At 44.9% G+C, this 16313-nt stretch overlaps 1 protein-coding gene across 1 annotated transcript in view; it reads right to left on the minus strand.

The window, feature by feature from the left end:
• Positions 1–16313, minus strand: part of SLCO4C1 (solute carrier organic anion transporter family member 4C1) — a 499215-nt gene that overhangs the window by 89433 nt on the left and 393469 nt on the right. The window contains exon 11 of the mRNA XM_085632555.1: positions 703–767. Within this exon, the coding sequence (XP_085488681.1) occupies positions 703–767 (65 nt within the window). The remainder of the gene's footprint in view (positions 1–702; positions 768–16313) is intronic.

A 16313-nucleotide genomic window follows, 5' to 3' on the forward strand; every position in this document is an offset into this window, starting at 1 on the left:
ATGCTCCATCTGAGACATGTGCAACTTTTTAGGTAGGATATTCTCTGGACTGTTAGGCTGCTCCCTGGTTAGGTAGAGTGATCAACGTCACATGATGCAGTGTTTCCTCTATTACAAACTATAACACCTATATGAAGAAACTGTGTGGTCTTGAAAGCGAACAGCCGTTTGTTTTGGTGGTCTGAAAGAGGCATCAGTACCTACAACCCACTGAACGAGAAACATGGGAAAATAAAAATTTCAGAATAACTATATATTTAAAATAAATGGAAGGTAGCTGCACAAATCCATTAACATGGTGAATATTTTACCAACAAGCATTGAGGGTCAGGGCAAAAAAGGGAACTTTACAGGTTGTTGGCCATTTAAAATGCACTGATCATCTCCGGCTATTCATAAACATTTTGTAGTCATTACCTAATCTGGAAACAAAAATAAAACTATTTCTGTGAAGGGAAGGTGAAAATGTCTTTCTACGGAGGCACAGTGAAAGGGAATACTTCAATATTTTATGGCGAAGTCAGCAATACAAGTTTTTTCACAGGAAACTAGTTTGCTCATCAGAATTCACTCATTCATGTTTTCCACCCGACATAAAAGTACCATGCACTGGGTGCACCTCATCCATCAACTGACTGCTGTTAAAACTTATAGGTTAAAGGTAAACCACTATGAGGATCCAAATGAAAAATAATGCCTTACCTAATAACCGCACAAACAACCACTGCACTCCGAGAGCGAAGGACCGCTGCTTGTCTGGTACACACCTGAAAATAAGGGAGTTATTTTGAATTTGGCAAACTCATACAATTTTTCATCCCAGATAAAGAACTTGCACACACCAACATTTCAGATTCAGCAACAGCCCCATGCAATTAACAATAATACCCTTAGGTTCAAATAATTTACATAGAGGAAAAGCATATAATTACAATTCGAACATTTGTATTTTTATCTGTCTCTTACCAGAAAGGGGATTTTTCTGTAGCATGCTGGTTTTATGGCAGCAGCAACTTCTATACCTTGCCGTCAACAATCCATTTTTCAACCACGCTTTTTTAACAACCAACAAATAATTCACTTTAAACAAAGATTTCTAGCATTGGTATGGGCTCTAAATATATTTTTAAGGTATGTGAGTGTGTTAGCAGAAAATTGTGTGCGAGTCAGATGTAAAACTTAAAACGAAGAACATAGTGCTTAATAATTTCTTTTCTTATAGATCCTTCCCAAGCTTTTGTGTTGGAAGGCTGCAACACAGACTAAGCCTGAAAAGAAGGTTATCATATAACAATTAGAATAGCAATATATATGCCATAGTTCAACTATTCTCAGTATTGACTACTTTTGACGGGAAAGAAGTGCAGCTTCCAAACTGAAATATAATCTAATTATCAATATGTCAATGAATTTGCCACAAGTATGTTACCACTCATGTTTTATAATAGTGTACTTGTGTGTAGTTTATAACTGTGTTGAAGATATATTAATAGTTTTGTTAATCATCCTTATTAATGAAACACTACACAGAACACCATTATTGAATAAATGAATCAGTAAGTGAAATTGAAAAGAGGAAATGCTAAAAGCAGTTGATTTTTGCACCGCTTATCCCAACCCACAGCAAGGGAAGCATCTTGGACCTTGCCTGCACATCTATAGCTAATAAGCCCAAACAAGACTGATGAATGTTCAACGGCCTGACAATTACAATTTTTTTTCAGGTAGTGATCCTCCAGTGTACCATTCCATATAATGAAAAAGTCATCTAGAGAAAAAATCTGTAGGACCACATCAATTGTAGCTTTTTGCTCACACTACCCTATGTAGAGATTTGCACATGTGGGAGCGAAGGAGCTGCCTACGGCAGTTCCATGGCTCTGCAGATAGTAGTGGCCATTGAAGGTTAACACATGTTGTGATACGCAATATTGCAGCACAGCAATAGGCATCTGCATTTGTTTCTGGAGACCAGATAGTAGACCTCTTCAAACATGGCTACTCACATGTGCGCCCTTCTCATGTTTTATAAATGTATACAGAGAAGCCACATCAAATGTTGCTAGTTTATATTTTTTGCCAAAGGACATAATTGATCTTGCTCAGAAAGTCTGCTGCATGTGTAAAAAAGGAAGATAGATATTCCACAAATAGAAAAAGAAACATTTCTTTACCCCCTAAGTTGGTTGATCTAACAATTGGTCATCCCATGGACTTGAATCTTCAGGACTTTTGGTAGGAAATATACAGTTGGAGTGACAGGTTCATACGTTATCAGGTATCTTCCTTCCTCAAAATCCAATGCCTTCATTATTAGTTGGTACTCCGGTTTGAATTCAGGAGCCTGCTTCGATAATGGGTAACAGGTAACATCCTTCAGTTGCATATATGTGTTTCGATCCATTGCAATGATGTTGCTGTTATCTGATGTGCTGAAGATGATTTCTGTGGTATCTTTCAAACTTTTAAGTACTGCTTATTGGTCTAGGTGATGGTATTCTTATATCCCTTTTTGTACCATCTTTCCCAGTCACTTGATCCATTTTCACTAATTCTTGATATAGATCATTGAATATTTCACATTGGGAACATCGGCAAAATATCAAACTCTGTTTCAAACCACTGATGGTTATTGTATTTCTGCATTTAATGGACATCTCATCACTATCATGCATTAAAGTATCAGGATCAACAATACTCAGAGGGCTCTTTTTCAAAATATTATGGCACAGAAATAGGGCAACCCATCTTATGACACCTGCCTACCATGTTGCTTGAATATGAATTTACCTTGAAAAAAACAAAAGACATTTAGAAAAACAGGACTAGTTAGTTTAATTAAACGTTTCGCCAGGAGGACAGTTGCTGAAGCGGGTCTGAAGACTGTCTCAAAGTACCATTGATCTGAGAAAGGTTTATTAAATTTCTTTGGGTATCATAAAATGTTTTTGTCGATCCATTTTGGTAAAGATCTGGACATATCTTTGGAGTCATAAAAAATGCCCCTGAAAACAAATGCAGGATGGACTCGATCTTGCATAGACTCAATGGGGGCCAGTGGGTAACATGTCTAGATGTCCAGCATGATGGGAGCATGATTCCTAAGTGTACTGGGTCCTGATTCACTGTGTGTTCCTAACTTTATGTGGCATTTGACTTTATGAGATGTAGAGGATGTGCACACCCTTCAGTCATGTGTGCTTTATTGGGACCAGTCTCCATGGACCATTGAGGTGTTCCTCTGTCTATCTGTGGGATTGATCTGAGTTTCCTGTTCTCTCATTTTTCTGCCAGCTCCCACCTGTGACCTGTCAAAAAGTAACAGGCCTAGGTCTCAGAGCCTGTCTGACCACGTATATCTGAGTCTGGGTTGATGGAGAGTTCATGACAGGTGAATTCGGTAATAGAGATGCGATTTTGTTCTAACACATGAATGTATCATTGTGAACACAGACATCGACTTTTTCAAAATTAACAACTCACCTGGATCAAGGTTCATAAGATGACCGTCCACCAGATCACATCCACCTTGGTCAATCAATCAATCAATAAATCAATATTTATAAAATACAGCTAATCACCCGCAGGGGTATCCAGGTGCTGTGAACCAAGCTGCTCGGGTGCATCAGTTGAAAAGCCAGGTTTTGAGTCCCTGTCTGCATTTCTGGACAAAGGGTAGGACCGGAGATGGAGGGGGAGGCTGGTCCAGGACTTCGCTGCGAGGTAGGAGAAGGAGTGCTCTCCATTGTTCTTCAGCGGATATGAGGGGGTTGAATGAGAGATAAGGAGATGGAGCACAGAAGTCTGGAGGGTTGGTGGATGCTCAGGCGCAGGTTGATGTATGCTGGTCCTGGGTTGTGCAGGGCTTTCTAGGCGTGGGTCAGCATCTTGAAATGACATCTCTTGTGGAAAGGGAGCCAGTGGAGTTTCTTCAGGTGTGGGGTAATGTGGGTCCATCTGGGGAGGTCGAGGATGAGTCTGGCTGCTGAGCTCTGAATGGCCTGCAGTCTCTTCAGAAGGTGTGTGCTGATTCCTGCGTAGTGTGTTACCATAGTCCAAGGGGCTAGTAATGAGGGCTTGAGTGAGTGTGAGTCTGGTGGAGACTGAGAACCCTTTGAAGATCTTTTGGACCATTCACAGGGTGAGTAAGCAGGCGGAGGAGGCTACGATGATCTGGTTCTTCATGTTTGTTTGTTGTCCAAGATGATGCCAAGATTCCAGGAGCGGTCCAACGGGGTGTAAGAGGGTCCCAGTTCAGAAAGCCACCAGGGGCCATTCCATGGGGAGGTGTTGTTCATCAGAATCAGTACTTCTGTCATGTCTGTGTTGATCTTGAGGCAGTTGCTTTGCATTCAGTTGGCGACGCTAGTGGTGGAAGTTGGCCCTTGTAGTGAATGGGTCTTTTGGAGTCCAGCAAATTAGGCTCTCCTCCTCTGTTGAGGGGTGAGGCAGAGTAAAGAACTGTGCTGGATTGCTCAATGTGAAAAGCAGTCACAACATTTGGCAAATGGGCTGCCCTGGTCCTCTGCACCATTTTGTCTGGAAAAATGTGGTGTAGGGTGGCTGCACAGAGAGAGCATGAAGCTCATTCACTCAATGATCTGAAGTTTCAAAGCAAAGTAGACTGTCTTTAGAGTCAGAAAACACAATGAGCAGCTATACATCAGCTCAGACGGAGTATACATGAGGAAAATCAGGACCAAATTAGGATCCCTCTATAGCATCATAATAGGCTTGAGGGAATACAGGTGTGTCAAGCCTTTTAAAAATCTTATCACAACCGATGTTTTAAACAAGGAAAACTGGTCTAGCAAACGCAAAAAGACCAAAAGGGGTAACAAATAACCTTTAATGATGCCCAAGGCAAGTCCTTGCTGGGGCAAAGATAAAAGAAACAACAAAGCATCCAACAGTTTGGCTAGCAACTAGTCGGTATTGCAGAATCCACGCCAGACTACAAACTTGCCCCAGAGCCCAGCATGAATGAACTTTGTAGAGGGACACCGTGCAGCAAGAATAATATCCATAACATCAAGAGACAATTTGAATGCAGTCAATTCCCGCCACTCAAACTCAACACATGGAGGTGTTCATTGTGCAGGTCTAGGTGCAGAACACTGCCCTACTGCTGTGATAGAAGATCCTCCTGAAGAGGAAGCCTGATCATGTGACAGGTGCTCATGCCTTGAAATTTCCAGTGTCACATTCTCCTGGCCTAATCGGGAGCCAATGGCTTGGGTCTGGTCTTACTTGATCTGCTTCAGAACTCACGGCTGGAGACACAGGGTTGGAAAAGTGAAGGAGCCCCATGCTCCACCCTAGCTGGAATGTACCTCCCAAAGATAGCGTTTTGGGGAATTCCAGTCTGCAAAATATTTTGACAGTGTGTTCTTGATGGTGGCAAAAAGATCCAGCCAGATTTCTCTCCATTGCGGGAAGATGTCCTGTGCCACCATGGGGTGAAACTGCAATTTGTGATCTGCCAGGTGCCGCCGGTGATGTTACCCTCCCTGGAATACAAAGATCACGCCAGGTGATTCACGATAGGAAACTGCTCTGAATCCCTGGCTAACTCTAGATGTGAAGAGCCTCTTGCCATAGGAAGCATGACCCTATACCACCCTGCCTGTTGCAGTACTGCACAGCAGTTGTATTGTCTGAGAGGGCCTGTACCATGCTTCCCTTGATGGATGTGAAGCTATGTTTCTGCTGGAGACCAGAGTTCTCTGATCTCCACCATGACCTCCCCAACACAACAGTGACACTTCCATTGCCACTGATGCTCTGATGGGGAGGGGAGAGGGGTCTGCTACTGCTCCAGCTGCGGTCAAGTAGCCACCACTGCAAATCTTTTGCAGTCTACTCCGAAACCTGGATAGAATACAAATGTTTCCCTTGGTAATGGGCTCTCTGAGACTTCAGACTCAAATACAGAGCCTGCATATTCCACCGCATATAGTCAACAAGTAGGATGCAGGAGGCCCATAAGCCAAGATGTCTCACTCTCACTGAGATCCATGACAAAGGCTAAAATAATAGAATCATAGAATGATTGTGCTAACCTCATTTTTAAGGAGAGAAGACCCTGAACTGCACTGTATCTAAGATGGCCCCTATGAAAGGGACCTTCTTTGAAGCAGTCTGATGAAATTTCACCATTGTGACTGTGAACCCCAAAGATGTCAGGAATATTGGCATTATTTAGGGGTGGTATACAACTGACGGAGGCATGCCTACCTTCAACAGCCAGTCTTCAAGGTAGTGGATAACCCTTATTCCAAACATTCAAAAGTGTGCAGCGAACACCCGAGGGACACTTGTGAGGCTGAAGGGGAGTATAGCAAATTGAAAATGTTCCTGGCCTACCTTGAACCACATGTAGCTTCAGAATGGGTACATGAAAGTACGTGTCTAGCAGGTCCAAGGCCATCATTCACTCACGCAGGTCCAAGGCAGACAGAACCTAGGTCAGTGTGAGCATCTTCAATTTGTCCATCTGCAGTAAGTCATTCAGAGGGCAAAGATCTAAAATAGGTCTAAAACCTCTGTTCTTCTTCGGCATGAGAAAATAACAGGAGTAACAACAGTCCCTATTTCTGAGTTTGGTACCCTCTTCATGGCCTCTTTGACTTTAAGTGTCTGCACCGTTTGCAACAGGATGGACAGGTACTCTTATGTGGGCAGCAGATGTGGTGGTTCAGAAAGGAATGCTCAAAATTATCTGAAGGACCCATCTGTCAGTTGTCATAGCTTACTACCCATAGTGAAAATGCTTACTCCTGCCCCCCAGTGGGTGGTCATGTGCCCTTAAGGGTCAAACTAAATTGGTTTGGAGGCTGATGCCACAGGGGTGGGGGACTGGGAAAGTTGCTGTCCCTGGTGACTTGTATTTTGTCTGCCTGGTCCCATAAGTACTAGAATGTTGAGTGCTGTAATGCAGCCTGGAATAAATCCTGCCTGATCTGTATGTAGTATCTTAGTCATATAGGGTAATAACTGTGTGGCCAATGGGTAGGCCGGCCAGGTTTTAACTAATGCCGCTCGCATGGTAGCTGGTAGCTGACCCAAGGTCCTGTGCTGCTTTGTACAATTCTACCAACCTGGGTGCCAGTGTTTCGGCATAGGCCACGTAGAACTCGACCGGGAGGCCATCCATCCATGGTACATTCCCCCGTGCCATTCATTTCAGGGCAGACCATTTTTCAGGTAGCATGTCTCCCCCCAGTGCATCAGCCTCTTCTCGTATGAATGACTGCATATGTATTGGATCCAAAAATGCATCCACCTCCCGCGGCGGCCGGGCATGAGCACTGGTAATACTCCCGAAAACTATCATCAATATGGTCCTACCTATATAGCCTCTTCCCCTGAGATGTCTCCAATTCTAGAATCATGGACCCCTTTTAGTGGAGTTGGCCAACCAAGCCAGCAGTGATCCAGTTTTATTATGCTCAGAGTGTGCCCATACCATATATGCTCCTTAATCATAACATTTTAGATTTTCTATCCGAGCCCCCAGGAGTTCCTTGGCTCCAAAAAGCGGTTGTCCTAAGTCCGAGTCACCACGCCTTTGTCTCTCCACATCCCTTGCTACCTCCTTCTGGGGCTCCACCTTCATCAGCAATGTATGCCTCAGCCTCATTGCCTCTGTTATTCAACTACCCCCGGATCACTACCTTGAAGGTGTGCAATTCCTCAATCGAATGCTGGAAGACTGAGCCTTCCAGTGCCTCAACTTTCAAGCGCCATATAGGTATACAGGGGCACCCTATCTCCCATTTCAAGCTCAGCAGCACCAGATTATGATCTGAGAGAGTTCTTGTTAGATATTCAACAACCTGCACTACCCCGTAAACCTCAGAAGACCAGAGGAAGGTGTCAAGGTGCAAGTGTAGCTCATGGAGGCCTAAGAGGAAGAGTTAGTGCAGCACCATGACTCAACCGAGATCAAGAGTGTCTGCGACCCCACAAACCTATGCGTCATCCTAATAACGGGTGAGTTGCCCAATGGCGGGTTCGACCTAACATCGGGTCAGCAACACAATTAAAATCCCCCCCCAACCAGGACTGAATGCAGAGAGCTTGGTGCCAAAACCTTCTACCAGAAAGCTCATTTGGTCCCCTTTCGGGGAATTTATGTTAACTACTGCCAGGTCCCACCTAGCTAGGCTCCCCGACACCACAGCATACTGTCCCGCAGGTAGAGCAGCTCCCCAGTTTTCAGAAAGGGTACCGCACAGTGCACCCATATAAGAACACTCCTCACAAAAGCAGAGTATGTGGTGTAACATGTCTGTCCTCGCCAGTGCCTGTGAAGTGCTAACCCCTCCTTAGCTGTAAGGTATGTTTCCTGCAAAAGGGCTAAGTGGACTCCTCATCTCTTGACGTAGGAGTAAACATTATATCTTTTGGATATATTATTCAGCCCACGGACATACCAGGACAGGAACTTATAAGTCAAGGGGGCAGCCAAAAGAAAGCAGTACCATTCCACCACTGCACTTAGGTAACCTAGTTGCTTCTGAATTGAGTTTTATCCTTACCAACTAAGGACCACCACATTCATTTCCAAGCGATATAGCTCAACAGCAACAACCACAACCCCAGCTCCTCGACCCCAGGACAAGAAGGCAACATCACCCCATCCAAGCCAAAAAATACACAGTGACCATACTCATGACGGACACACGTGCTCCTCTTAGTGGGGCTTTCACCTGCGTGGGTGCTTCATGGAAAGCCACTCCTCCAACCAGCAAAGTTTAGACAGCAGTCACACACAGCAGAGGGAAAACACCCTCCCTCAGGGCACCAGGAGCATGATATAACGAACATCTACCAAACTGAAATCATATTTATCAATCGGTCATGATCCCCCTGTCACAGTAGATCATGCACTGCTCGAGGCAGCAGCTGAGGGAGGACAGTGTCTGAGCCAGCCGTAGAACTTAAATCATGGTCCGAGTCTGAGTCACTAACTTCAGCCCCCTCCTCCTCCAGTGGGTGGCGCGCTCCAGCTCCACTAGGTTTCGCTGCTGTTTTCACCGTTCATAATTGTTCCTGCTGGGCTTCAGAATGAGAAAGGGTCACCAGTTAAGTCCTCGCATTTGACATCTAGGTTTCTTCTGAGAGGTTCCGCAACCCAAGGGGCCAGGAGGTCAGCAGTGGAGGGTTGTTGATATATCCAGCCCCATACTTTTTGTGGTGTGCGAAAAAACTGCACACCATCTGCGGTAACCACTCTTAATCTAGCAGGATATAACATCTCATATTGTAACCCCGGCTGCTGGAGGCGCCTATTAGCATCCATGAAGGTGGTTCTTTTTTTCTGGACCTCACATGTAAAATGTGGAAAAATCATAACCCTTCTGTTTTCCACCTTTACGTCCCCCCTCAGCCTAGCCTAGTGCAGTTTGTGGTACCGGTCTTTGTAATGAAGTAGCATTGCCACAACTAGGCAAAGAGCCGTGCCAGGTGCTGGTGGCTTTGTTGTGCCCTCTCCAGGAAGACCCTTCAGCGGTCTGACCTCCTGCCGCCGTTTATCCAGGAAATGTAACGTTATATCTCTCCGTCCATTTACATAATCCAATTATTTGAATGTTGTTCCAAAGGACCCTATTTTCAGCATCCAAAGTGCAGTTCTCTAGGGTCCTGGCCATGCCCTCCATTGATGCCAGGCTCTCTCTCTGGGACTCCAATTCCAGGGTTAAAATAGTCAGGATTGATCTGCAGTAGTAATCTGCTTGGACAGGCAGCTGTGGTCATTCCTAAGGATCCCCATTTCTCCTACAACCATGTCCATTTTTAATTCTAGGGCTGTATGGGAGTCATTGATCGCTCATAGTATGGCATCCAAAGTAACCCCCTTCGTGACCACCGGTGGACCAGTCACAGTCCTATCCCCCTCTTCAGCATCTCTGGGCACAAGGTGGGAGGGCAGTCAGGGAATCATTTCTTTCTTTTTGGCTGTTTTGCCCATGGGAGCCTGTGGCCGGGGTAAGGACAATCCTGGAATTCAATAGTAGGTCCTTATATGGTGGGAGATCCACCAACAATTCAGGTGCAGACTGCTGGATCTCTGACAGTGTGGGCAGTAGGATGGATCCGGTTCGGATAAGCATTGCAGGGAGCACTCTCCCACATCCCTGGTGGCAGCAGAACCAGCAGGTTAACTAGGTCTGAAGTCTCAGCCTAACTTCCATCACCGGCCTTCTTCCTTTAAGTACACAAGTTAGCCACCCAGACATTATTCAACAGGGGGGAGAAAGGCTCCCTTTCCAGACTTCGCACCTTGGCCACGCCTCAGTGCCACAATGTCCTCGTGATCAGCCTCACCTCCTTGGGGCCTCAAGTCCCTGTGAGATCTCCCCAGGGGGCTAGTGCTTCTCCACTTCAATAGTGCTGCAGCCGATCAATTAGGGCCTCACATGCACCCACCACTCTAAAGTGGTAGGATTTCAACTTCCAGGGGAGGAGAGGGGAGTACTCCTGGCCTCGTGAGGTTATTTGCATTTCCCAGTGTGGCTTGAGTGGCCCAATTTAACTTCCTCTGGGGTCCCTTTGATCACAACTACTCCCCTGACTCATCGCCGTGGCCCCCACTCAGTCACGGGTCTCCTCCAGGAATACTCTCCTCACCGTCTTGATCTGCTTCACGTGAGCGCCTCTCTCTGCAGTTGGCTCCACTGGCCGGGCTTTGTCAGCTCAGCCCCAAAGCCATTTTGACCTTGCGGTTGTGCGGCCCCCAGCCCCTTGAATAAAGTTGGGGTGCTGCAGTCTGGAGCCACAATTTCACCATTGTTCGTGCTCTGGAAGCACAAGGGGCCCTCTCTTTCTCTTTGGGGGCTCACTCGGCTGGGGATTAGAAGGTGGATGCTGCTAGATGGAGTCGGCCAGCGGGGAGTGTCAAATTCCCCATCTTACTCCACTGGAGTTCAGTCACACCCTAATTTAAGTCACCAAGTAATTTTGGGATTATGGCTCCTTCCCTCCATGGAAACGAAGGGACCAATTTATAATCTGGCAGATGGAGGTTTAGTAGTCTAGGTGACGAAGCAATATACTCAGTCACCGTGACTGCACTTCCGCCTGCCAAAGAAAGAATTAACCACCAAGCTGACAGGTATTTCTTCCAGCATTGCCAGGAACCACTTTCACAGCAGGTGAGCGGAGTTAGAGGTCAACTTCAGATGGCCCTTACTCCATCGGGCCATCAGAGAAATGTTATCATGGCAGAGACAGAGTCACTTCTGCCGTGATAAAACCAAAGGTCAGCCAGCATTTAAATCGGGCAGATGGACCACAGTCTTTGCAGTATGGATATTCACTCCATCACTGCTAGGACGGAGTATCCATACTATCAAGGTATAAATCAGGCCTTACATATTAATTCAGAAGCAGCCTCTCCATTTATGTCTATATTCTGCAATAGTTCAATTGAGTTTGTTTTCTTATTTGGACAACCATTTTTCAAAGGAGTATTTCTTAAATTAATTTTCACAGCATTGAAAACATAGTTTGCTTTCCCGAATTGACTTCCTTTAAACATTAACACCATACAGTTACACCAAACATTATTTATTTGGACTGAATACCAAACATGTATCAGGGTCCTATTAATAATTTGGGTCATTAGATTTAGGGTGGCCAGACATCCTGGTCTATTGAGCACTGTACAGGTTTTTAATTATGTGCACCAGAGTCAAGATTTGGGACACATGATTGTCAGACAGGAGACAAAGACTTGAACATAGCCAGTAAATGTAGAATACTATGACTGGTCTGCATCAAGCTTTCATAGGCCAATTACAAAAATGAGTTCCTCCCTGAAGAAGGACAAGAGCATGCACAGTGATATAATGAGGAATGGGAGCATTAACAATTAAAAGGCAGTTTGTTGATGCACAGTGAAAATAGTCCACTGCCAATGCACCAAAGCATAATCTAGGATAAAGAAATACACTTGCAAATTGAGCTATCAGTAGTTTCTCTCACAAAACCGTCTTGGGGTCACTGGAGAAATTTATTAGAATATACGAATACCCTCTGCTGCCCATCCGTAATGGTCAAGCGCATTTTTTCATTTGTCGCTGGATTGGCTTCTGTTTGTGTTACTAAAATCTGTGGATATCAGGAGCCAAATTTACTCCTCAAACCCATGGTACAGTTTTTTTGCTAACACTTACAAAGGCTTGATAAGAAGATTATCACTCGTCATCTATTTCCATTGTTGTCAACTAAAGATACTCTATGCTTAAATTTATGTCACTAGTAGGCTATTTCATTTCTTTTGCCGGGCAGTCCCACATTAAGTGGCCTATTACGATGTTAGTCAGAAAGCCTCCGACCTAAGGTCGGAGGCTTTCTGACTCACATCGTAGGTTTCAAATCCAACAGCCTTATTATGAAAAAAGCTGCCAGATTTGAAACCGGTCGGTCAGACCAACTGGTTTCTGACGGGCACAAGGAGCTCGTCGGCTTGTCGGAGATTGCTCATAACCCCCTATGTATGGCATTTACGCAGTGGGGATTATGATGTTGGTTTCCGACAGGCTTTTCATGGTGGGCTTTCAAACATGAAAAGCCTGTCGGAAAGATACTTTGGGGGCCTCTAGCAGTGCCCCATGTCTCTGCATGCTCAGGTTGGGGGCATGGTGGGCACATATGGTGCCCCCTGTAAATCCCTGTACCATGTGGGAGACACTGTGAGGTGCCTGCCACGTGGTGCAGGGATTTACACAGGCTCCCATTTCTCCATGGGAGCTTGTGCTACAGCTGGTTTACAGCCCCAGAAGAAGCTCCCATAGGGAAATGGAAGTATGTGAACTCACCATGTGCGGTAGCATTGTAATGGCGGTGTCGAGACCGCTGACTAGAGGTTGGTTGGTCCCGAGACAGCGAAGATAATTAGACCCTAACTGTTCCCTACCGATAACATGACTTTACACTTGTTAAAAAATGTGTCCCTATGGTGGTATCTCGTTTTCCACTGGCCATTAACCTTGGTATGAGTGCAAGCTCCCTACAGTTCTTTTAGTACCCAAATCTGTATTTTATATGCCAGTTACTATAATTTAATATGGTTACCTTTATTAAGCCGATGGTGCATCCTTTTTACAGAGATTTATGATATTTTATTTCAAGTTTTGACTAAAGAATGTATCTCCAAAAACTATTCTGATATGTAAAACTTTGGAAATAGGGGCAGTAAGCAGAGAAGAGCTTCAGGCGGCCTAAACAGAGTCCTATCAAGTGAGGCTTTGACTTAGGATTGGAAAAAATACAAGAGACACATAACTACTAACCCAAATTGAAATATAAAACCCGTTCTTAGTTCAGCTACTCATATTTGATATAGCATAACTTCAGAACTCCTCTGATCTCATCATATCTCCCAGGATTAGAAATGTTATGGACTGTTTTAAGTGAGTTGTGACATGCTCCATGGTTCCTCTCTATGGACTTAAATGGGGACCTAACTTCAACACATGGCTCCACAATGCCTTTTAAAAAGGTGCCTGGGTACTGCTTGTGTCACCAGCTCCAATAATAGCAAATTTAGCATAATTTTAGTCATTTGACAGCATCTCTGCCTTATGCATGTGGCCATGTGGATTACTGGACCATCTCTGAGTAGCCCTTCTTCGTTACCACCTACAGGCAGCTTTTGGTTGTCCACTGGAAAATAACTATAGTGGACTGTAGCATTATTTGCTGTGGGTTAGGGTCAGCCCACTGCTTACCATTGTTTGGCTTTCTTGTGAAACCCAGTTGCTTTAATACTATTTGATGGTTTTCCTTCCTATTCTTGCATCCCTCTCATGAAGCATAGCTTATTTACCATCCTTTGGATAACTTGTATCCTTCCACAGCATCACATCAGGTAACTAAGTTTTTCTTTAACCGGGAGAGAGACAGAGGAGCGCGCGTGATCCATGGCGTATTCTCTGTGAGCTTCGATCCTTACCTGCTATTAAGATGATTTATTTGCTGATTTGTGGCAAATTGGTGCCTTTCCCAGCAGAGGAGAGTGTGGTGAAATCGTCTGCTTGGCATGTATGGCATTTTTTTCTGATGTTGGACATTTTTTGTCAAACGTGTATTTATTGGCATTTCTGTTCGGCATACACTTCGTACATTACGGCAAAAGATGTTTCGAAGTCAAAAGTACAAAGCATTGCAACATGAAAATTAGTGAGGTTGTACTCGCTTATTCAATCATATCCAAGCCTTCCTTTATGGAAATTCTATAATATCCAGTGCAGTTTCCGGTAGTGTACAGGCCTAGAATATCCCCTTTGTGAAAATGTGAAGAGACAACCCGTCTTTCTTTTGTGACAGAATTTTGCCTTACCCTTCCAACCGGGAAGGTCCCCCAATAAAAACATAATTGTAAGAAAGAAAAAAAAGAGAAAATCCCAAAACAACAAAAACAAAAATAACACCCACCCACCCCCCTCCCAGCAACAAGGTGGGGCAGCTCTAACTATGGAAGGTATTTCACTGTCTGGTTATGTGCTAGATGTTTAGAATCGGAAGAGATGCATATCCCTGACTGAAGGTGGACATAGTGCCAGTGGCAAGCCCCGTGTGAGAAAAGCAATCAGTGGTCCCCACTTGTAGTCAAAGCTCTTATAATTATCGCGGAAGTTATCAACCATTCTCTCAAGACATAGTAGTTTCCAGAGTCGCAAGTGCCATAATGAAAGAGTGGGGGCTGACTTTTTCTTCCAAGCATGTCCACAGAATGGCTTTATCTGCGTTGGTTTGGTAGTGAAGAGAAGGATCATGGATGCCTAAGAGAACACCACAGTGCTTAGTGAGTGCTGAGGATCTGTAAATAAGGGGGTATTGTTTGTGTCTAAGCCTCGATTCTTCAGTCCTCCGAAGGTGCCAGTGACATATTTCCAGATTTTTTGTCTCTTTTGTGGCAAATTGAGTCCTTTGACGTTCCACGATCTTATAGTAATTACCATCTTCCCATAGTAACCTCCTCTCCCCTTCTCACATCCCTCTCATGTAAGACAATGTTATCAGTTTCACAATCAAACAAGCGAAGGCCCCCCAGGTGAGTCTGTCTTGTTGGGTGTTTCCTGACCAGAATTTCGGTGTGCTGCCTATCTGAGTGAAGCTGCTATCACTCCTTTAACCTTCCCCTCCCAAAAAACAAAGAAAAAAAGGAACATGTGTCGGATCGATAGTGAGTCTCCGACCTTAGATGTAACCATCTAACCTGACGCGTTGTTGGATGGCGTAACCGATGTCCCCATCCGCGGCCGTCCTGGGAGATCGAAAGTAGCAAAGTTCACCTTGAATGACGGCTCTCCGGAGTTGAGCAGCTCTATTTTAGCCGCAACCTTGAGGCTGTCATCAGGATTTGAAGTTACCATGGCCTTCAACTGTGCTCTAATGTCTAAGTCTGGAAAAGAGAATAGCTCTTTAATCCTTGTGGAGGCACATCCTGTAGTCTCTTGTCTCCAGCATCACTTGTGATTCCTCCTTGAGCTCGTGGACCATTGTGACGGAGATGAGCCAGTTTGATTTGTCCCTTGTACTTTACTTTGTGAAGGTTTAAGATAGGTTGCAGAGAGTCCCAGTAAGTCCAACCCTTTGCTCAATTCTGTTATGTGACGTTGCTTGTTTTTGTACTCAAAACTCAGGCCAAACGAGTATGTCCAGCGGTATCTGACTTTGTTGTCACGTAATTTTGAAGTAATGGGTTGAAACTGCTGCCACCTCGCTAAGGTTGCAGTTGCCAAGTCTTGGTAGATGCTGCAGGTATGACTCTGGAAGGAGACCATATTGTGTACCCTGGCCGCAAGCAGGACTGCTTCTTTCACCTTATAAGTGTGAAATTTTGCCAGGACGTCTCGTGTTCGCCTACGCTCTCCAATCGGCGGTCCTTCTACTCGATGCGCCCGATCCAACTTTATTTGTGGGCTTAGGATCTCTGCAAATAGGCCTTCGAGGAAAGCTTCAAGATCTGGGCCTTCCGCCCCCTCCTCTAGGTCACAAATCCGTAGGTTGTCTCTCCGAGCCCTGTTTTCTAGATGTTCAGCTTTCAATTGGGTTTGGAGTAGTTGGTCCTGGAGGGCGTGCATTTTGTCTTGTATGTCAGAGTCTCTCATTGAGGTCGCTCTTCATTTGGCCAATGGAGGTCTTAATGTCCTGGCTAAGCTCCTTTCGGAGCTCTGTTTTGAAATCTCGTAGGGAAGCCATGAGATCATCCTTCGTGAGGGTCATGATGTCCGTGCTGTCGTCGCGTTCTGATGGCAATGTTTGTCGGCTGGAGAGAAGAAGTTGGAAACTTTATTCGT

Source organism: Triturus cristatus, chromosome 2_1 (genome assembly GCF_964204655.1).
Source record: "Triturus cristatus chromosome 2_1, aTriCri1.1, whole genome shotgun sequence".
In the NCBI taxonomy this organism is placed as follows: domain Eukaryota; kingdom Metazoa; phylum Chordata; class Amphibia; order Caudata; family Salamandridae; genus Triturus; species Triturus cristatus.